Source organism: Pelobates fuscus, chromosome 3, assembly GCF_036172605.1.
Source record: "Pelobates fuscus isolate aPelFus1 chromosome 3, aPelFus1.pri, whole genome shotgun sequence".
In the NCBI taxonomy this organism is placed as follows: Eukaryota; Metazoa; Chordata; class Amphibia; order Anura; family Pelobatidae; genus Pelobates; species Pelobates fuscus.
The window spans coordinates 225,270,200-225,293,629 of record NC_086319.1 but is presented as its reverse complement, the minus strand read 5'-3'; the positions used below and the strand labels follow the sequence as shown (position 1 = coordinate 225,293,629).

The 23,430-nt window shown below is 42.1% G+C and overlaps 1 protein-coding gene across 6 annotated transcripts in view; it reads left to right on the top strand.

Annotated features, from left to right (window-relative positions):
* Positions 1 to 4,171, top strand: part of MAGI2 (membrane associated guanylate kinase, WW and PDZ domain containing 2) — a 1,040,513-nt gene extending 1,036,342 nt beyond the window's left edge. For 4 of the 6 annotated variants that reach the window (XM_063448170.1, XM_063448171.1, XM_063448169.1 and 1 more), the window contains one exon: positions 3,353 to 4,171. In XM_063448170.1, coding sequence (XP_063304240.1) covers positions 3,353 to 4,140 — 788 coding nt within the window. In that variant the 3' untranslated portion in view covers positions 4,141 to 4,171. The remainder of the gene's footprint in view (positions 1 to 3,352) is intronic. The other 2 variants (XM_063448173.1, XM_063448174.1) reach the window with 2 other exon arrangements.
* Positions 4,172 to 23,430: the final 19,259 nt, after the last annotated feature.

Genomic DNA, 23,430 nt, shown 5'->3' with positions numbered 1-23,430 from the left:
TTGATCCCCTGTTGATTTTGAACATTTGCCCACTGACAAAGAAATGATCAGTCTATAATTTTAATGGTAGGTGTATTTAAAAAGTGAGAGACAGAATAACAACAACAACAAAAAAACTGAAAAACGCATGTCAAAAAAAGTTATAAATTGATTTGCATGTCATTGAGTGAAATAAGTATTCGACTTAGTACTTGGAGGCAAAACCCTTGTTGGCAATCACAGAGGTCAGACGTTTCTTGTAGTTGGCCACCAGGTTTGCACACATCTCACACCTCTTTGCAGATTCTTTCCAAGTCATTAAGGTTTCGAGGCTGAGGTTTGGCAACTCGAACCTTCAGCTCCCTCCACAGATTGTGTATGGGATAAAGGTCTGGAGACTGGCTATGCCACTTCAGGACCTTAATGTGCTTCTTCTTGAGCCACTCCTTTGTTGCCTTGGCTGTGTGTTTTGGGTCATTGTCATGCTGGAATACCCATCCACGACCCAGTTTAAATGCCTTGGTTGAGGGAAGGAGGTTCTCACCCAAGATTTGACGGTCCATCATCCCTTTGATGCGGTGCAATTACCCTGTCCCCTTAACAGAAGAACACCCCCAACACATAATGTTCTTGCGGTCATAGGCAGCATTCCTCCTCCTCCAAACACGGCGAGTTGAGTTGATGCCAAAGAGATCGATTTTGGTCTCATCTGACCACAACACTTTCACCGAGTTCTCCTCTGAATCATTCAGATGTTCATTGGCAAACTTCAGACAGGCCTGTACATGTGCTTTCTTGAGCAGGGGGACCTTGCAGGTGCTGCAGGATTTCAGTCCCTCACAGCGTACTGTGTTACCAATTGTTTTCTTGGTGACCATGGTCCCAGCTGCCATGAGATCATTAACAATATTCTCCTTTGTACTTTTTGGCTGATTCCTCACCGTTCTCATGATCATTGAAACTCCACAAGGTGAGATCTTACATGGAGCACCAGGCCGAGGGAGACTGACCGTTATTTTGTGTTTCTTCTATTTGCGAATAATAGTCACCTTCTCACCAAGTTGCTTAACCCCTTAAGGACACATGACATGTGTGACATGTCATGATTCCCTTTTATTCCAGAAGTTTGGTCCTTAAGGGGTTAAGCATGGTTTTGTAGCCCATTCCAGCCTTGTGTAGGTCTACAATCTTGTCCCTGACATTCTTGGACAGCTCTTTGTTCTCGGCCATGGTGGAGAGTTTGGAATCTGATTGATTGCTTCTGTGGACAGGTGTCTTTTATACAGGTAACGAGCTGAGCTTAGGAGCACTCCCTTTAAGAGAGTGCTCCTAATCTCAGCTTGTTACCTGTATAAAAGACACCTGGGAGACAGAAATCTTGCTGATTGATAGGGGATCAAATACTATTTCACTCATTGACATGCAAATCAATTTATATATTTTTTTTTTTACATGCGTTTTTCTCAATTTTTTTTTTTTTGTTATTCTGACTCTCACTATTAAAATACACCTACCATTAAAATCATAGACTGATCATTTCTTCAGTGGACAAACGTTCAAAATCAGCAGGGTATCAAATACTTATTTCCTCACTGTAGAACTTTGTAATATAAACACACACACACATATATATATATATATATATATATATACACACATATACACAACTAGAATGTTAATATTTATTAATATGCAGCAGAATTTTATTTTTGTACCTCATTAAATGGTTCAGACCTTTAGTGCTCTCACCAAATGTCAATTTTATGGACAACCATATAATTTTAAGACTCTATTGCATAGTCTTGCAAATGGGGCAATAATGATCGTCATGTTGCTCTAGACTTCAAAGATCTAGGGCAACAGGGTTTGATGTTATGTGCCAATGCCTTTCTTCCTTAAAATCTTTAGCACATACACAAATAACAGAGAGATCATTACCAGTGGAAACACTTTTGCTCCCAAGATGCGACCAGGGATATTAGACAAACTGGAAGGGTTTTGTGTTCTGGTGAAAAATGGACCTCGTAAAGTGGCTGTAATTAAAAATAGTGGGTAAATGAATATTGGAACGAAATGGGCAGAAATAAAGTCTTGCATGATAGAAGATAGTATAGGAAGGAATATGAAAGACAAAGGATGCAACTGAAAAGTAGAGAACATGGTAGGGGCTGGATGATGACAACAGACAGGAAAAGAAGGGACTGAGGCCGGGTGCAAATTGGTTACATAAAGGGGGTGAAGATGGGCTACAATTGTCTTGAAGGGAGATAGGTGGTGGCAGAGAGATTACAAAGAAGAGATTAAAGATTAAAATATACAACAGAGAGAGGGTCAATTAGAAATCATTTGGGGTCCCTGAAATATTCCTGTACCTGTTCTGGTTACAATTACATGTTTGTTAGTCCACCCATTGTAAAGCACTACGGAATTTGTTGGAGCTATAAAAATATAATAATAATAATAATAATAACGATAGAGGGATGGACTAAACAACTCCAATACGTCACTGACAAGTGAAGTTAAGTGGCACTGGGTGATATCTTATTTATCATACCTAAAACTAATTTGATGCATTAGTCTATATTGACTAGTCTCACGCCTTTTGCTGTATAAAAAGATAATTTTGTGCTGTACTGCATGTTGAAGCATCAAATATGGATCTATTGGAGGGCACCAGCAGGGTTGCAAGAGCACATTGGTTTTACCTATTTGTTTTTGTCTTGCACATGTCTGAAAGAAAGATTTGGTTGATAATTGGTTGTCAGGTTATTTTGGTAAATGTATATTATTCTACAAAGCAAGGGTTAAATATACAACTCACAATAATGCCGTTTTGATGGCTTATTCACTAAACACTGAATTGTACTAAAAATAAATCTGAATGGGAATTTTGGCTAAAAGATGTAACATGGAAAAGTTATCCCCTCAGATCTAGTCACAGCTCAGCTATTTCAGCCTAAAATCTAACATTTAGATTTTAGATGGAGACACTTCTCTTGTTGGGGTTGGTAAATAACCCTGTGTATGTCTTATATGTCAAGATAATAAGCATATTTATTTGCCTTTCAGATCAATGTATGTTTGTGTCTTGTTGATCAGTGTTTACCAAACAAGCCTTTGATGACCACTGTTACAATATTTTATTACATATAATATAATGATAATAACTGCATCATATTTGCTCCTTGAAGGCTAGTTTAAGAATCATAGATTTAGATAGTATTTTATTTTGACTAATTATTATTTTCAGTAAGACTAAAGTACTATATACAGCCATTATTTTTGCATGATTGTGAAAACTGTGTTGTTGTTGTTGTTTTATCTCTAAAATTATCTCTAAAGTAAAAATGCATTTCTTTTTATTTTGTCACAGACGAACCAAACTCCTGGAGTTCACCCTCTACCACCTCCCCAGGGCCGGAAGTAGGCGTTCCTCTTGATGACATGATTGCACCATTATCTTCATCACATTTAGCCTTGCCCTCTGACCCTACTCACCAGATACACCCAGAGCCAGATTGGGATATCTACAGGGAACATGATATGGGAAAACCAAAGGAGCAAACTGCAAATGGTCATAAAAAGAAACGACTGGGAGAGTCAAGGGAGAGGTCAGCAAGCCCTAAGAAAGTAGACAGATCAAAGCGTGAGGAGGGTTCTAAAAAGGAATTTCAAGAAGGCAAGCAGAAAAATACTGAAACTCGCAAGACCATCTCTGCAGGAAAAGAGACTGTGAAACAAGCAATTAGTGAAGCAAGAGATTGTGGTTATGCTGAACCCGGTGATGGTGGAGGTAGGACATCTAGGTCCACTAAAGCAAGCAGAGAAGGGATCCTCTGTACAAATGATATATACAAAGATGCAACCAGTGAGAAAAAGTCCACAACAGCTCTTGAACTGAGTAGGTCAGATTCAGGTTATGTCTCAAAGGTGTATGGTAGCAGTGTCTCCAGCTCTCGAGTAAGTGCTATGGAAGGCGAGAGAGATGCTGAAGCTAAATCCAGTGAGTTTCACAAGGAAGGGCAACAGCATTCCTGCAACCCCCGCCGTGTCAACACTACAACTCGGAAAGCAACAGTCTCACCAGGGCCGTGGAAAATCCCTGGCTCTGATAAGCTACCGGGTATCCTGAAATCTGGCACTTCAGCCATGAGCAGATAACTGAATAAAGTGACTGTTTCCCTTAATTGTATCACCTAGATTTTGAACTTTTTTTCTTAGCTTCTGTCTCAAATAATTTAATTTTTATTTTTATTTATTTTAACTCACACACGCATTTACCTACACAAAGCATCTGGGACCAGGAGCATATATTTTGTATTTCCTTAAGGTGGTGCACGGAGTCTAACAAGTACAAAGATACACGTACAGTAAATTTAGTACTTTAAAACCTGGAGCTTGCAGGTCCTTTCTTTGGGCCCTAGCAGCTATGGAAGAACCAAAAGACAGAGACGTGCACCTGAGACAGTCAGTGCAGCATAGCTTTAGTACTTTTCCATGAAAGATATGGGATCCATTCCAGTCTTGTCTGTAGCAAAATAAAGGACAAACTTAGAGCAATCAAAAACTGGAACATCGCCTTAAATCAAACTGCACTGAGTAAGAGAAAGGAGAAATGAAATATGCCTTGTAATTCGACGATGGTATTGTAAATATATTGCTATCTACATATCTAGACAGGGGTTATGGTATTTCTCTGAAATGTATGGATAATGTGTCCGCTAAGGACTATATTTCCATTAACCCGCCTGATACAAGCAACATATACAGTTATCGTATGTGCTGCCAGTTACTTTGAGATTTTTAGTGTACTGACTGATGTGGCTCCATTTTACTGCCATTTTTGTGAATAACCCATATTTCTGTGCATTTTAAAGAAATTGGAGTTAAATATGTACTCTTTCAAGAACAGTTTGTGTGTGTATGAATTTTTACAAGGTAGCAGAAACCTGTATATAGGGATCCAGTAAATAAAAAAATAATAATAAAAAACAAAACAAAATAAAATTACAAATTAATTTTACAAAGGCCTTCTTCAGAACAAAGTAAACAGTGGGCTCCTTAGAGAAATTCCATCACAGGTGGAATTTAGAACGAGGTCCTAGTGCAAGAATCGTATTGAAGCCGCATCCCATGAAAAATGTTGCTATTTTATCTTTTTTTGCAGTATTTAGTGGGCAGTACATTGAATTGCTGCAGTTGTTATCAAGGTACCGATCAGGTGTTTTAAAAAGGCTTTGTATTGGGAAAATACAGTTTGAGGTACAGGTAGGTTACAGAGTGAAAATGCAAATCTGCACTTTTATAACCCTTCAATGTGAGCAATACACCATGTTTCACCCATAATAGTCACACAAGTCCGAATTTTCTAATTATCTAAATGGACTAAGGTATGCTTCAGCATCAAGCTCAGATTAAAATTAAGAATCACCAACGATCCTTTTTTTAAACAGTTTATGGCCTGCAGTCATATAGAATTTAAATTAGAATTTACATTGCTCCAATTATGGGAAAGGGTCTAATACATTACAGCAAAAAAACAAATTTAAGGAGGTGACCCTTAATGCCTTATACTCAACCATACAATTAGTCTGGATTGCGTAATGAAGTAGAGATGACAATTAAAATCACAATTGCACTTTCAAAGCTTTTAACTATATTTATAAAGCAGTGGAGAACAGTCTATTGAGAAACATATTTTCATTAGTGTATTATACTTAAAAATCTAAGAAAATATATATTAGCAGAACATCTGAAAAGGGATGAGGGTGCATTTAATTTCGCAACACTAACATTGCTGTCTTCAAATATCCTTTTTTTTTATTATTTTTTTTTAATACAGGTCTTAAATTCTCCCAGAAACATTTTCAAGTTTGTATTGTTTTAATGAAAAGCATTTTATGTTACAGTGGTAAGTGTCTGGAAAACACGTGGCAACTACATACTAGTTAAAATAGAAATTTGCAGCTTTAAAAGGGTTTTCCATCCAAGATATTGAAGCACAAGTACAGAGCATTTGTTTCAAATGTTCATACGCTAGTTCCTGCCTGTAGCTCCCGTCTTAGACAGATGCCATTAAACTTGCCGAAAACCACTTTTGGAAAAAAAAAATGCTTCTGTAGTGAACGTGCACGTCCCAATATTCTTGTTTTCAAGGTGTGAGCAAGCTGATAAAAATGAAATAAATTAGATTATAAACTTTTTATTTTTACAGTCCATTGCAATTACCCGTGCAGTAATTGTACAGTGAAACTGTAATCGATAACTTGTAAAAACAGCACGCCATCAAGATCCCATTCCAAATAATATTTCTGTGTAGTGTTAGCTGTGAATTTACCTTGTACAGCTGTATCTCTATAAATATAATTCCATGTATTAATAGTCACAGAAAGGCTGTAAGTGAGCAACTATTTTTATGAAACGCACCACTACGGTTAAATTAACTTTTACATAAATCTTGTTTACTGTATGATATTCTAAAACACTGTCAAATAAAATATATATCCAAAATATTTGAATTTTTTTTGTTTCTTGTTGTTTTGGTGTTATTGTCATCTTGTTACTGTTAGCATCATGAGAACTAGCTTGACCACATACATTTCAACAAAAAGTCTTCCTTTAATGGACAACTTAATTAACTTTAATTAACTTTAAAATGACCCAATGCTTAGCAGTCCTGAATAGGTTAATCATAGAAAGGATACATTTTTTGTGCATAGTTAATTATAATTTGTTTATTGCATTACATGATCTAACATTTAAATGGCAAATTAAGAGACATGGTTAAGGAAATCTGGCTGGGAGTGAGGTATTACAGAGATCTGACAGGAAACTCCTAGCTATTCATTTATACCTGGATTAAATATTTTGGGATTAGCTTTTCAAATAAATTAATATTTTTCAATAACCATTTAAAATGATTTTTCTAAAATATAAAAATATAAATATATATATATATATATATAGATATTAATATTATATTTAAATATATCAAAGTGATTCCTTGTTGAGCTAATTTGCATATGCCCACCCAGAATCCTTGCGGCAGTAACATCACTGCAAATTTGTGATTTCTGTGGAAAGAGCAAGTCTTATGGCTTGACTGGTGTGCAGATATTTGTTTAACATTCTATTAACTATTAACTGATTTCAGGTGGAAGGGGTTTTCAATCACAATTTCCCCCACCATAAATTTTTTGGTTTTTGTTTCGCAAGTACTGCCAAGCTTTAATAGCAAACCAGTAACCAACCTCATGCTGATGAGTTGCATTAACATCGAAACAGCTGTCCTTGAGTGATTTACTGGCTTTGCATCTTTTCCTAAGTTGTGTTTCAAATATGTTGTATACAGCAAACACAGACTCAAAGGAATCCATGTTTAAAATGGAATGAGGCAAAAAAGTGATTCTTTGTTGAACTAATTTGCATATGCCCACCCAGAATCCTTTGCGGTAGTAACATCACTGCAAATGTATAATTTGGGAAGAGCGAGTCTTATGGCTTGACAGGTGTGCAGATATTTAACATTGACTGACTGGTGTACAGATATTTGTTTAACACAAATATCTGCACACCAGTGTCAAAATATCAAAAGATCAAAATATTTATCAATATATTAAATCATTTTAAAAGTGCATCTCAAAATATAAAATCACGGTCTTAGTAAGTTAGGTAATATAAGAATAACATTTGATTGAAATTAGTTTGTATAAACACACATACTTGCACATTTTATAACTACCTACTAGCAGAGGACCAAACATAATACACATCTAGAAACTTGCAACAGATTTTGTTTCCATATTTTTTTTTTAACAATTTCTTCAAAGGTCAATAGCAGTACAAAAAAATGACATTGCAATGGAGTCGAATTGGATTGTATAACAAAGTAAATAGATGGAAGAATAGGTGGAGAATTGGATTCAATTATAAAAAGCATATGCTAACATTATAAAATCCAAATGTGTATAATAATTTGTAATTAATGACCCCAAAAACATTTTCCAATATAGTTGTAGGGGGTAGCCCAAATGAGGGGACTTGAAAATTCAATGAAAGAAGGAAAAGGATGAAAGTAAAGTTAGTCCAAATAACAGTGTTTGAAAATACAGCGAAGAAAAGAAAAGTGTGGTGTTCAAAGCATAGAAAAGAAGCAGAACTGGGGTCAGATATAGGAAGGACAAAATGGTGGGATAAGCTAGGGATATGTGAAGGAGAAAACAGAGATAAATAAAACATCAGTTGATCAATTGATAAACTGGGAAGGATGTTTTAAACATATTGTGTTATATTAAGTCTAGCTGTTAGTTCTTACATGGAGCTAATAAAATGTACCTATCTGAGCAACGGATCTAGTGATGGAGCTCAAATTTCTGGAGCTGCAATGTTTTGCAATACAAACCCAGACTATTGTACTTATCATATGTTTTACTTTGTTCATTCTCAAGGAGAGTTAGGTGTGTGGAATAGCCATTTAACAGGGAAATTCTGGGGGTCTGTGCCTATTTTTATGCAGCAAAGAAAAATAAAACTTACTAGGACCCTGGAGTACTCACAGAAACAGAGGATCTGTGTGGGAATCCTGTCACCACAGCGGTGGAAGTACCGCGAGTGCGATTGCGTATCTATGTGTCCTGATGTGTGTACGTTTCATGGTGTGTATCTGAGTGTGCGTGTATGTGTGCCAAAGTGTGTATCAGCGTGTGTATCTGAGTGTGTGTATGTGTGTCAGTGTGTGTGTCTGTGTGCCAGTGTGTGTATGTGCCAGTATGTGTATCTGTGTGCCAGTGTGTGCATCTGTGTGTCTATCTATGTGTGAATGTGTGCCAGAGTATGTGTCAGCGTGTGCATCAGTGTGTGTCTGTGTGCCAGTTTGTGTATGTGCCAGTATGTGTATCTGTGTGCCAGTGTGTGCATCTGTGTGTCTATCTATGTGTGTATGTGTTGGTGCGTATATAAATGTGTGTGTGTGTGTGTGTATCTCTGTGTTAATGTGTATGTATATCTGTGTATGTGGTAGTGTATGTGCATACAGCCCCGGAAAAACCATCACAGCATGCAAACACACCCCTGCAATCACACATCAAAATTACATACAAATAAACCCCTGCACTCAAACTCTAAAATTATATACAAACATACCCTTTCACTCAAACACCAATGCTACACACAATTGTACATCCACATTTAAAAAGCCAACAATATATACAAACACACCTATGCACTCAAATGCAAACATTACATACAAACACACCCTGTATTAAAACGCTAATATTCTATGCGGAAAAAAAACACCAACACTACACACAAAAGCACACCTGTACTTACAAACACATCCCTGCATTCAAACACGAACACTACACACAAGTACACCACTTCATTCCAATGGTAACAAATACAAATACACCCCTACATGCCCACACATGCTCTATACAAAAGCTTGCTTACATTTAAATGCACACACACTGCTTACATATAAAACCCTGCAAATGGTAGATCTCCAGCTGGCATAGCATCATGGTTGTATGACAGATGGGGATCTATCTTTTCGCCACTCTTGTACTAGGGCCCAAAAAATATTCTCTCACCAGCCCTCTCTACATAAGTTCTGCCACTGTGTAGCCATACTACCAGAGGGATACTGGTCACATAGTGTGTACAGCAATGTCCTGTCTGTTTGCAGTGCTCTGTTCTTATCACTACTGCATGACTGTGGTCGCTGTGGTAAAAAAGCAGCACTATACCACCAAATAAACTTCTGGAGCCTATTACATGTGAACATGGGTTAGCACATCTCACTGTACCCACAAAATGGTCCACAAAATGGCTCTGAATACCATTCTACTCAATTATGTACAGTTATATTAATCAGGAGAACAACCACACTGTGATCATGAAGAAGCCATGCTGAATTGAAGTACATGGGTAAGGATTATAGCAGAAATGCATAGAGTTGCAAAGAATATCTTGTTGGTTTGATGGAAAATGTAACCAGAGGGTGATGTTTTTTAAAAGAAGGCACTGGTGTCAGAAAGATTAATGGAAAACATATGCTAAAAATGAATTAACATCTATATGAATGTATTTCTCACAAGTAGACCAGACCCCACTTCTTGGTTATAAAAAAAAATAGTAAAATGATTAGTCATTGCTAAATTGTTACCACAATACGCAGGAGGAAAGAAAATATATTTCTTTCTAGTTTTGCAATTTCCAGCTTGTCCTATTCACAATTCTACTGTCATGTTTTTTATTCCCAAAAAGTGGGGATAAGTAGAAGATGACGAAAGTCACACAAAGAGTTGTATGTAATACAAAAGAGATAATTTTATAACATGACAGGAGGCTTCGTATTTGCTTAAGTCTCTCTTTACTAGAACTCCACAGCAGCACAGAAAACAACCAATCAGAAAAAAATTAGGTATTCTAAAACTCCCCTTCCCATGCATCATTTCCTCTTTCTTTGCTGCTCCGCAGACAGTACAGGTCAGAGTACCACTGCCTCCTGCTTATAGTGGGTGGCTTTGGGTTTTATTTTGATTTATTAGGATTTATATTTGGTATCTTAATATATTTACTTATTTTTTATGCTGTTCTTAGTTAATATTTAGTATCATATGTTTTCTACTTCTATATATTTATGTTATATATTTTTTGTGTTTAGTTATATATTTCTGATATATATTTACTTCTTCCTGATTATGTAGGTTATGTGTATTGTATGTAGATATTTTGATTATGATTAGAATTCCTTCCTTTCAAATTGTTGCTTCCCCTGTCTCCTTGGGAAGACCTTTCCTTTTCTGTAGTGGGTTTGAGGAGTTTCTTGGGGATTCCTTCCAGTATGCCTTCCACCCCCTCCCCTCGCTACCCCACTCTCTTTGTCCCGCCATTCTTCCGCGGGCTACATGCGTTGTATCGGGGTTTCAGAAGACTAGCCTCTGGCTGTCTCCTGATTTCCCCGAACTCCTTTGTAATCTACTGGCAACCGAGATACTCGCAGTCGGACGCGAGTACCCGGCGACCGCTCCGCTCTCCCACGTGGCCGCCCCATGCGCCACGTGGCCGCCGCCGCCGCACTCAGCTCTTTCTCAAAGCCGTGGGCAGCCGACCGGGTGGAGGAGAGTGCGCCTACTCGTGGCCCCTCCTCCGTTCCACGGTGGTCGGTTCTCGTTTTTTGTCGCCCTGCTGGCCGGCGGATTGCTTTCAGGTTTGCCTTCGCTTTCTTCAGATATGAATATTAGTTTTATTACAGTGTATATCTGTGACTGCCATTCCATATTATGACTTGTATTTCTATCTTTTATGTTCTAATAACCCACATATTTTATATGCATTGGGTGATCATAAATATATAGATCATCCTTTTATCTTTTAGATGGCAGATTACATCTAGACTGCTGTGAGTTTTATTGGCTTAATATTCCTAAGATTTCTGTGAATCTTGCTGAGAAGTGTGTATCCCAGATTACTGTGCGTTTTGCTGACAGTGTATATCTCCGATCGCTGAGAGTTTTGCGGACAGTGCATATCGCTGACTACTGTGCATTCTCTGTCATGGTATATCACAGATTTCTGTGAGTTACAGGTTTATATGAACTCAGTTATACAGGCTCTGTACAGGGTGTATACAGTGCCAGTTAGCTCTAGGATTCATATCCTTCTCAGTATATATTTTTTCTGGTCCAACTATGAGGTCTCAGATGAATTCTCTGTCCATGGCGTATATATAAGCTAACAGACCTGGCTCTGACTCAAACTGGTACGGGAGACCAGTCTACGCTGATACTATACAATTTTATCAGGTTCTTGGGGGAATTCATTGAGTTGGCTATGGTTTAGCCCTACTCCTGGAAGAGCCATGGTTACAATACCCTTCATGATGATGGTAATCTATATAATGCTAAGAAATTTCAAACAGATCTGTGTGAGCATGTGCATACCTATTCACAGTTCAAGGACAGTATCGCTCAGTGTATCTTACATTCATGGACATGATAGTCACTGGAACAACTTCCGCTTATACCCAATACAGATGGAATACCACTATTTGCCAGCTGGGCATTTAGGGACTGCCAGTCCCGGTTCAGGTTATTCACACGGCATTACGCTGCCTAAAGGGTTGGTGTCTAGGGGTCCTATATCACAGGATGCTCTGAGGATCTACTATTCTTAGGAACCTCTACCCAAACTCAGAGGTCCCCATTACTCATTCAATACACATTGTAACGCGCTACGGAATTGGATGGCGCTATATAAATAACATGTTATAATAATATAACAATAATACACAACCCAGGATTGGCCTGCTATGTCTGTGCCCATTAGAACGGCCTGCTATGTCTGTGCCTATTAGAACGGCTTGCTATGTCTGTACCCATTTATACGGCCTGCTATGTCTGTGCCCATTTAAATGGCCTGCTATGTCTGTGCCCATTTAAATGGCCTGCTATGTCTGTGCCCCATTAATTGGCCTGCTATGTCTGTGCCCCATTGATTGGCCTACTATGTCGGTTCCTATTTGAATGGCCTGCTAGGTTTGTGCCTATTTGCTTGGCCAACTATTCTGTGTCCATTCATTGGCCTGCTGGGTCTGTGCCCTTCTGACGGGCCTGCTCTATTGATGCCGAACCCCTTTTGGCCGCAGGCCTGGGGGAATATCACTGAGGAAAACCCAGTGCCCACCAATGACATGGGGGTAGGCAGGTGTCCAGACTAGCACCATTGCCATACTATCCACGTGGATACCAGTATACGGCCATCTGAATATGGTGGGAAGGGTGAAGGCCCTAAACCTCGTGCCTGAAGGGCAAGATTTCTTATGAAGACCCCGGACACACATCCAGGTTTACACCAGACCGGCGACGGCACATCTCCAAGGAGAACTTCGCACAGGCAAGGACCGATACTCAGACACCTACAGGAGAACGCGGTGTTTTCCTTGGCTTTAACAACTAACTCCGTATCTGCTTCCCGGTATCCTTAGAGGTATCAGTAGTTATTCCTGCGTAAGGTTAACCCCTGGCCCTGTTCAGTGGGGCTTACTTGTCATACCTTCCGGCCTGCTATTTGCCTTCTATCTGAGATAGAATTTGCGTATTTTCTCTTATCTTCGTTACTTTTGTTTTCGTGACTTCCTTTTCCTTCGCTCGGGTCGTCGAGAGGCCTGTCTTGACCTCCTCCGACCTCCCGGGTGCTCGTGGATTGCGGAGAACGTCTCCAGCTTTCCTCAGGCTACCAACGGTCGTCTTGGACCCCGCACGCGCACACGGGATCCGGACGGTCTGTTGGTAGTTTTTCCATCGTTGTTTTTGGAGATTGCCCTCAGCCTTATGCTGATACTAGTAATTGGTGTACCCTGCAATTGGTCACCCTGAGTCTCTAGGGACTCTAGTTTGGATCACAGGAGGGTGCGGCCCTCCATCACCTCGATCCGAGAATTTTTATTTTTCAGGTACAGAGAGCGAACCCCTCTCATATACAGAACTGGACACTGATTTGTTACCTCAGCCAGATACTGAGCTGGCTACAGAGGACAGGTTTGGAGGACACATTCTCATGGAGAGAACCGATCACGGATGTAGACTCTACTGTTTTGGTTATTAACGGGTGCGGCCCGCTCAGGCTATCAGCCGGTCGCTATCAAGATATTCGATCACATTAATAGAGAGCGCGGCTCTCTCATACTCTCGACGCACTACAGTGCCGACCATTTGTTCATCACACAGGCTTGTACCTGTGCCAGACATCGTTGACTACATAGAGGGGCGTCCCTCCTGCGTTCAATTGGATCCGACGTCCGTGCTACTGATTTCGTTGGAGAGGACTGCCTGGTCATGCAAGAAATACATATTAGACTGGATCCCTCTATTCTATCTCCTGTATTGGATCTACTGGATCCAGACTGCTGTAACACACGCTGTAACACACATTCTCACAGAGGTATAACGGGGAGAGACTCCCACTTATTTACACACCATCCTGGAGATGGTACGGCTAACGGATGGGCCTCAGGTATTACGAGAGTGCAGGTTTTTGGTATATTCTGCACCATATGACACAGAGAATTGCTTTCTGTTTTTGGATATCCAGCCAATTGTGAACAAACTGCGCAGGCAGTTCATCCAAGATCAAGATGACAGGAGTTACGGAGACCTTCATGGAGCAAACGAGCACTGCCTTGCTCGGGTAACGAGATTAAGGAAGGTCTGTTACCCAGTTTGAAGGTTAACCGTACGCATGGATCACATGGTAAGACCGGAAACCCCGGTTGTCCTGAGTTCCCCGGTCATTACGATCTTGGGTTAAAATGGCAGGTCTGCCCCATCTCCTCGGAACATATACCTGGTGATCAGGGTTCGGAGATGGTGGGTCCTCCGTCTATTTTCTATTTAACCCTCACGGGAGCCGTTTTGTTTTGGATTCCACTAACCTACTTTTCGACTACCGTCGAGGAGACCTATGAGATTTTATGGGGGTACCTGGTGTGCCCTGACTCCTAAATGAACATATTTCACTCTTAGACATGGACATATCTGGATGGAAATCTGCGCTCCGGTTTGCACTTCCCATCCCTTTGAATATTTCTGGATTCACTATTCCAGGATAGTCGACCACCGTTCCTCCACACAAGTTCAGTTCGGAACCCTGAATGAACGTCCTTTTGGAATCTTTTCTCTACCGAGTCCGAGGATTACACAGTTCATTTGGAATATCGGAATCACTTAGGATACGGCTGGTTTGACCACACTCTTGCCTGCATTATAGATTTATTCTTGGATGAGACATCTCACCAGGTAGACCAGGAGGATACGAAAGATCCTACTCGGTTCTATTGCGATTTGGTGGTGGACTTAGGCACATTCCTTAAGATTGGAGATCTACCTGCAAGGCCACGTCGCCGGATGATCGGAGGAACCACCCTACAGGTCAAGAGTTGAGACAGGGTGGCAGTTTCTTCTTGCGGCCCTACGTCCGCAAGCGTCCTTCGATATTTTACAACTACAGAAAAATAGCTGATAGGTCAGCTTGCTGGTTCATGGACTGACTGCTAGGAAACTGGTCGCAACACCACGTACAATGGATCTATCGGCGGATGGTGTTTTTTTCCGTGCTACGTCGACTGGCATCTTCATGATCTGTCTTCTGTCATTTATCACAGTTGGTAAGTCCTATGAGGATTAATCTAATATCTCCTGGAATGGGTACCAGCGACACAAACAGCGTTGGATTGGTGAACTGAGCGTTGAAACAGCAAATACAAAGCCTCCTGTCATGTTATAAAATTGTAGATTATGCTAGCTTTAGCGTACCTATAATCTTAATTTTATTAATGACAGGAGGCGAGTATTTCCCACCCATTCTTATCCCTCCCTTGTTTTTTCATAAGTAGGGCTGGGATATTCTGCATGTTAGTGTAATTTTGGTTGCTACATGGGGTACCTACATGTTTGTTCAGAGTACATTTCATTGGATAATCAACTTGTTCGATTCTGTTTTTCTCTCGTTTCAGTTTACAGTCCATCAACACTATCTGGTGTGGCAGTTCTTCTCGGAAGGTGGACTTCATTGTATCTATGACTTTGTTTCTCCCCATTATGTTTTCTGTATTTGTTTCTGTCTTGCCGCAGCATGAAAGAGGAAATGATGCATGGGAAGGGGAGTTTTATAATACCTAACTTTTTTCTGATTGGTTGTTTTCTGTGCTGCTGTGGAGTTCTTGTAAAGAGAGACTTAAGCAAATACTCGCCTCCTGTCATTAATAAAATTAAGATTATAGGTACACTAAAGCTAGCATAATCTTCAATTTTTAAGACAAAATATCAGCATATCACCAGTTTTAAACTAGAATTTGCTTACTACAACTCCTTCCAGGTGACCTTTTTGACTGAACACAGTTCATACAGGCAGGCTTTAAGCAGTGGTTCCGGAGGCATTACAAGGGTGAGGTTAGATTGAAATACTGTCAGAGGGCACACATGTTTCCCCTCTCTGGCATTACCTAAAATGTAAATGCTATGTGCAGCAGCAATTATTTACCATTAGTATTGCACCATAAGTTTTCCACCCGGTGTAACCAGTACCACCCTCTTTTACTTCCCCCACAGTAGTCATTACATTGGTGTAATGCTGTGGTCTCTATACACCTATTCCTAGGAACATAACAGCTTGCCTATTACTGCACTTGTTAATAAGCATATGATTACCTTATTACTGACTACATAGTACCTTCTAAGCATTTCCATGATTGAGCATTGTGAATTGAAGCCTCTACTTGTAGGGATCCCATCCTCAGAAGTGATGTCTTCTAAGCATGAGGAATATAAATACTCTGGTATCCCCTCTTTAGGCAGTAATTGAATACAGCCTAGTGGAGAAAGACAGGGCTGATCCTGGGTGGGTGCACAAGGTGCACTGCGTCCTAGCACCAGAAAGCAGAGGCAGAAGGTGGGTGCCAACCGGAGAGTGCTGAAAAGCATCATGGCAAGATCATGACTGTATGAGGCTCTTCTGATCCCTCGCACGACCTGAAGTGATGCCGGGAGCAAGGTTATGATGTTACTCTGGTCCCGGCATTACTAAACAGTGCATGAAGGAACAGTGCTTAATGAGCACAAACATGGCAGCATAGATCCACACTGACCACTGGACACCAGGTAAACTATCATTTCCAGCTTTCCCAAACATAGTGAAGCTGGGTGGACTTTAAAAAGTTATAATTCTTGAGTATGTGTGCGAGAATGTGTATGTGTCTTTCAGTGAATGTGTGTATCTGCCAGTGTGTGTCAAATCAGTAAGAATGTCTGTCAGTATGTGCCAAATCAGAGAGTGTGTCGTTCAATGAGCGTGTTTGCCAGTGTGTGCCAAATCTGTGAGTGAGTGAGTGTCAAATCAGTGAGAGTGTATGTAAGTGAGTATTTCTGTGACCCCCACTGGGGTCTAGTGGGGATCTTTTCCCTGGAGTTTAGTGTGGCGATTCTGGGAACCAGTGGGGATTTTTCTCCCTGGGTTCCAGAGTGGGTCTTCTCCCTGGGGTCTAATGGCTCCTGTAATCTTCAGTTCCTCACAGCTCCCTCACATGCTGTTTAGTGATTCTGGGCCCGAATTTACATCATATTCTGGCTCAATGCATCACAGCAGGATGGCACTACCTCAACGCCACCGCTGCATGACTTTTCTCTTGAAATAAACAGGCAGTAAAGTAAATGTAATGTACCTAAACTTTGCGGGAGGTAAGATGCCATACGTATTCAATCGGCATATTTGCGCATCGTGCTGGCTATAAATTCCTCCTAGTCATACCTAGTCGTATGAGGCTCTTATGGCATAGATTATTAAAGGTATCCTATGGTTGCCTGCGCAGAGGCCAATAATTCTCAGCAATCATTCCATGTTGTAGGCTAAACGTATATTAACTTTGCGGAAATGTCCAGATTTCAGACCAAGCATGAGAAAGCAGTATACTAGCGCTGTATATCAACCATTATAACTATACGTAGGCCATTAGTAGCATTTATCCGGTGAGCTACTCAGGCAACTACTAGAAGATGCAGGCACGCAGAATCCAGTAATCATTTGGTAAGGAGTATAAACATAGCATTAAGTCCTAGCTGCCTGGTCTGGGTCTCATCACTCCATTTTGCGTGATTAGAATCAAATCAAATATATTAACTAGTGCGTTACGCTAGCTGTTAGTGTGTAAGCTATTAATAGTAAACTTTAGTCCCTGTCGAAGCATTTTAGCATTTCTAAGCAAATCAAATTGTGCAATTTCTGCTGATAACTAAGCATTTCTTTTCCGTATCAGCGTGCATATCTTGAGGTTGCGTCTAGTATGTATACGGTTAACGATATGGGCATTATTAAATCAGGTACATTTAGTCAGTGTTAGCTTATGCGTTTATCCTTCACATGTTGCAGCAGTTAGGCTATACTGTTAGCGACATAGTGTATGCAATGTCTGCTGGTATCTAAGCAGCATGCCTAGAATCTGCGCAAAAGAGTGAGATTGTTTAAACTAATATAACGGATATCATGCTGTTTTCAGTACAGTTCAGTTAACCTAAGACTGTAATATTAACATCTTTGATGCTTTTAACCACAACAGAGCTGAACTGTTCTCAAGAAATTAGGGTAAAGAGCAAATATAATATGTGAACAATTTCAGCAGACCATTTGTGTCACAGCTTTTCCGGACTTGGACCCTAGGACTCAAACTGTGACACAAATAACCTATGCATGTTAGCATTCCCCTTATGATGCCGCTGTTCTGCTATAAATTAAGCAATAGAGCCTGACACTCAACTTTTGCCCGTGGGGGCACTGTGGCACAAATAGCCCATTGACTTTTAAGGCTGATAAGGGTAGTCCACTGCATTGAGTCTCTTCTCTGGAGGTGGTTTATCAGCTCCGCTGCGGGGGGGATCCCCCATCCCAAGGTATATGGCTTCTCGGGGAGTCTTTTGCGCTTCAAGCTGGTTGCCCACTGCTTGGGCCCCCCAGTGTCCCATAGGTAACGAACCCCCTCAGTTTCTCCCAGGGCTTGCCCCTGCCGTGCATTGGAGAGTCTCTCAGTTTTGTGGGCACTCAGGGTCGGGAGCAGTCCGGCGGCCTCCCACCCCTGAAAAGTCAGCGGGTCCCCCCGTCCTCTGCACCTCCCCAACTCCTGCTGACCTCTGTTGGAGCTCCAGTCCTTTGATGCCTCACCCTTCTCCGGCCACATGCTTGGCGTCGGTGCGCGCCTCCCCAGCCACCGGTCCGCCGGGGTCAGCACACCCCGGTACTGCAGGGCTCGCAGAGTTGGGGGCGTCTGCCCCTGGACCACGACCAAATCCTGGGGCCCAGACAGGCTCCTTGCCAGGCAGTTCTCCGCCCCGAGTGGTCCTTCCATAGGGTCCCGTATCCTGGGAGTCTGGGTTACCCAGCGTGGCTCTCAGCCGCGTGCGCAGATCTGCCATCTTGGAACCTCCTGGAAAGGGGGTCCTGCGGGCCTTCGCCTCCAGCCTCTGAAGGTCTGACTCATGGGCCGGGATTACCCCCACCGGCCGGGGGGGGAAGCGGGACCGGGCTGATGCCCATCTCTCTCCCTCCATCGCCTTACGAGCTCCACCGCCTCCACACGTGTGCAGGCTTTGTGCCCATCATTCGGGCTTCGCTGCTGCTGCGCGTGGAGCGGCCGCTTGTTCATCGCTTGGGCCCTTCTTACATGTTGCCTTGGCTCCCAGTGCTCTGAGAGGGTAACTTTTCCTTTGGCTTTTTTGGGGGCTTTTTAGGCTTTTTCAAAGCTTTTGTGCCGTTCAGGGTCGGAACTAGTGCGGATGGCTGCCGCTCTGCTTGGCGGCCCGGCCCCGCCCCCCCTAAATTGTTTTTTAAAGTTAGGTTTAGTGTGCCTTTAATTTAAGGCCAACACCTAGATATGCATTTCCCAGTCTATCCTAAGTTATTAAAGGTAGCATTCCTGAGCAGCTTCTACTATTTGTGGCTGTGGTTCTTTATTCAGACCCTCCCCCTTTAGTGATGTCATGGGAGACATTGTCCCAGTACACCTGTGATGAGAGACTTACTTCAAATATATACAATCTATAGCTTTTAAAATATATTGGCGATATAATCCTGAGGTTCCCTTAAAGGACCACTATAGGCACCGAGACCATTTCAGCTCAATGAAGTGGTCTGGGTGCCAGAGAAACTGCTATGTTTACAATAGGGTTAATCCAGCCTCTAGTTGCTGTCTCATTGACAGCCGCTAGAGGCGCTTCTGTGCAGGGCTAGATTAAGAGCCCAGTGGGCCTGGTGCTGACAATTAGGATGGGGCCTAATTACAGAATCTTATCGACCAAAAACACTAACACAGTCATACCTCCCAAGCATCATATATCTGATAGAGATGGTGTTGGAGGGAAACTCAAAGGATGCAACTATAAGAAAACACATATTCTATGCTAATCTCTCTCTAATATATGCTTTCATCTTTCAAGTAAATCCATACCCCCTAACAGCAGTGTCCAGTGAAGCAGGAAGTCAATGGGCGGGGTAAAAGGGTGGGCCACTGACGCGAATCACGTGACCAGAACTGCCAAAAGGGGCGAACATGCCCAAAAAGGGGGCATGTCTGTCCAAAGAATTGGAAGGCCAGCCTGGCATCAGTGTCCCTGTGTATCAAAGTGTCAGTGTCCCCATTGTCAGGATCGGGGCAGGGATCCAACACGCAGAGTACAGACAGTAGAAAGGTACGTATACCGGACCTTAGAATGGCCGGACTAACGTACGGAGATAGAGAGAATGGTCAAAGGCAAGCCGAGGTCGAGGGAACGAGAAGACAGGTAAGCGAGGAACAAGCCGAGTCAAAGGGTAACAGAGATAAGCAAAGTAATACAAACAAGCCGGGTCGGAACCAAAAGGATAACTGGAATACAAGAGCACTGAGTGACTAGACAGGCTAGAACCACGACAGGGCAATGAGCAAATGGAAGAAGCACTTTTAAATACCCTGGCTCAGGAGAGTAGACACGCCTCCGACGAGTCCTGATTAGTTTCCAGACAATTGAGTGACAGATCGGTCCGGGTTGGCGTCATGACGTCGACTGCTGGGCGTCGTGTTACAAAAGGAAGTGGATCCCTCGCGGCCGGCGTGTAAATGACCGGAAGGACCGCGAGGGACGGAGGAAACAGACCTTCTGGACGGATAAACTTCTAAGTCTCTACCTCTCTCAGAGGTAGAGACTTCAGGTACCCTGACAGTACCCCCCCTCTCAGATACGCCCACCGGGCGGAAGGAACCGGGGCGAGATGGGAAGCGGGAGTGAAACGCCCTGCGGAGGCGAGGGGCATGAACATCCTCTTGAGGTACCCAACTCCTCTCTTCAGGACCATATCCTTTCCAGTCGACCAGATATTGTACTCTCCCCCGGGAGATTCGAGAATTGATGATAGAGTTGACCTCATACTCCTCCTGACCCTCCACCTGAACAGAGCGAGGAGAGGATACCGTGGAGGAAAATCTGTTGCAGACCAGTGGTTTCAGCAATGAAACATGAAAGGAGTTAGGGATGCGTAAGGCAGATGGGAGAGCTAGACGATACGCAACTGGGTTAATTCGAGTCAGAACCCTGTAAGGTCCAATATAACGAGGAGCGAACTTCATGGAAGGCACTTTTAAACGAATGTTTCTAGTACTCAACCATACTCTATCGCCTGGAACAAAAAACGGAGCCGGCCTTCTACGTTTATCAGCGTGTTTCTTAACCAGCATAGAATTGTGCAGAAGAATTTGTCGAGTCTGATCCCACAACTTCCTCAAATTGGCAACATGAACATCAACCAACGGTACCCCTTGGGAAGGAGAAACCGAGGGAAGAATGGATGGATGAAAGCCATAATTCATGAAGAAGGGGCTTGAATGAGTAGAATCACAAACGAGATTGTTGTGCGCGAACTACGCCCAAGGAATCAAACCGACCCAATCGTCCTGGTGTTCGGAAACAAAACAGCGTAAATATTGTTCAATCTTTTGGTTGGTGCGTTCAGCAGCTCCGTTAGACTGAGGATGATAGGCGGAAGAGAAATTCAATTTGATACCCAGTTGAGAGCAGAAGGATCTCCAAAAATGAGAAACAAATTGGGAACCTCTGTCAGATACAATTTGGGAGGGTATCCCATGTAAACGAAAAATCTCCCTTGCGAATATCTCTGCCAACTCGGGAGAAGACGGAAGTTTAGGCAGAGGAATGAAGTGAGCCATCTTGGTGAATCTGTCAACCACGGTGAGGATAACAGTCTGTTTTTTAGATATAGGTAAATCAACAATAAAGTCCATAGCCAGACAGGACCATGGCTTTTCTGGAACCTCTAAGGGATGCAGAAATCCACATGGAAGCGTATGAGGTTGCTTGGTCTTAGTACAAACCTCACACGCACCGATGAAATCTTTAATATCCCTACGTAAAGCAGGCCACCAGAAGTCTTTAGAGATCAAAGCGCACGTCTTGCGAATGCCAGGATGTCCAGCCACCTTGCTGTTGTGGAAACATTGTAACAGTTCCAGTTGAAGAGCATGAGGAACGAAATGTCGACCCCCGGGAGTCTGTTTAGGGGCTAGATGTTGCAGCTTTAAGATCTCGGCAAGTAACGGAGAGTGAATCCTGAGATTCGTGTTAGCGATAATATTGCATTTCGGAACTATAGAGGAAAGAACAGGTTCAGATATAGTAGAAGGTTCATATTGGCGAGACAAAGCATCGGCTTTAGAGTTCTTAGAACCAGGTCTATAAGTAAGCACATAATTGAAGTGGGTCAGGAACAAGGACCAACGAGCTTGTCTGGCGGACAGTCGCTTAGCCTCCCCAATATAGGACAAGTTCTTGTGATCCGTTAAAATGGTAACAGGATGTAAGGTCCCCTCCAATAAATGTCTCCACTCCTTTAAAGCCATAATGACCGCTAATAATTCCCTGTCACCGATGTCATATCTGCTCTCAGGCCCAGACAGTTTCTTGGAAAAAAAAACACAAGGGTGTAGTGGTTTGTCCACCCCTAACCTTTGTGACAGAATAGCACCTACACCTGTCTCAGAGGCATCGACCTCGAGTAGGAACGGCAGAGTCGTATCAGGATGGACTAAAATTGGAGCAGAAGCAAAAAGTTCCTTGAGAGTCTTGAAAGCAACGAGAGCTTCAATAGACCAGGTCTTAGTATTAGCCCCCTGTCTGGTCATATTGGTAATAGGCGCAATAATAGAAGAGTATCCATTAATGAAGCGCCTATAATAATTGGAGAAACCAATGAACCTCTGAATAGCCTTGAGTCCCTTAGGCAATGGCCAATCTAAAATAGACTGGAGTTTGTCGGGATCCATCTTAAAGCCTTCCCCAGAAATCACATAACCAAGAAAGTCTATCTGAGACTGGTCAAAACTACATTTCTCCAATTTGCAGTATAACCCATGTTGAAGAAGTTTGTGTAATACCTTTCTGACTTGTCTGTGGTGGGTCTCAATCTCTCTAGAGTGTATAAGTATGTCGTCCAGGTACACAATAACACAATCATGTTGAAATTCCCTAAGAACTTCATTAATCAAATCCTGAAATACTGCCGGTGCGTTACAAAGACCAAAAGGCATGACCGTGTATTCATAATGCCCATAACGGGTATTGAACGCTGTCATCCACTCGTGTCCTTGCTGGATTCTCACCAAGTTATATGCCCCTCTGAGATCCAACTTGGTGAAAATTTTAGAGCCCTTTAGGCGATCAAACAGCTCGGTAATCAAGGGGATCGGATAGGCATTTCTGATGGTTATTTTATTCAAACCTCGGTAATCAATGCAAGGTCTTAGGGAACCATCCTTCTTTTTAACAAAAAAAAAAACAGCCCCGGCAGGAGAAGAAGATCTCCTAATGAATCCTTTGTCTAGATTCTCCCGAATATATTCCTCTAGAACTGAATTCTCTTTGG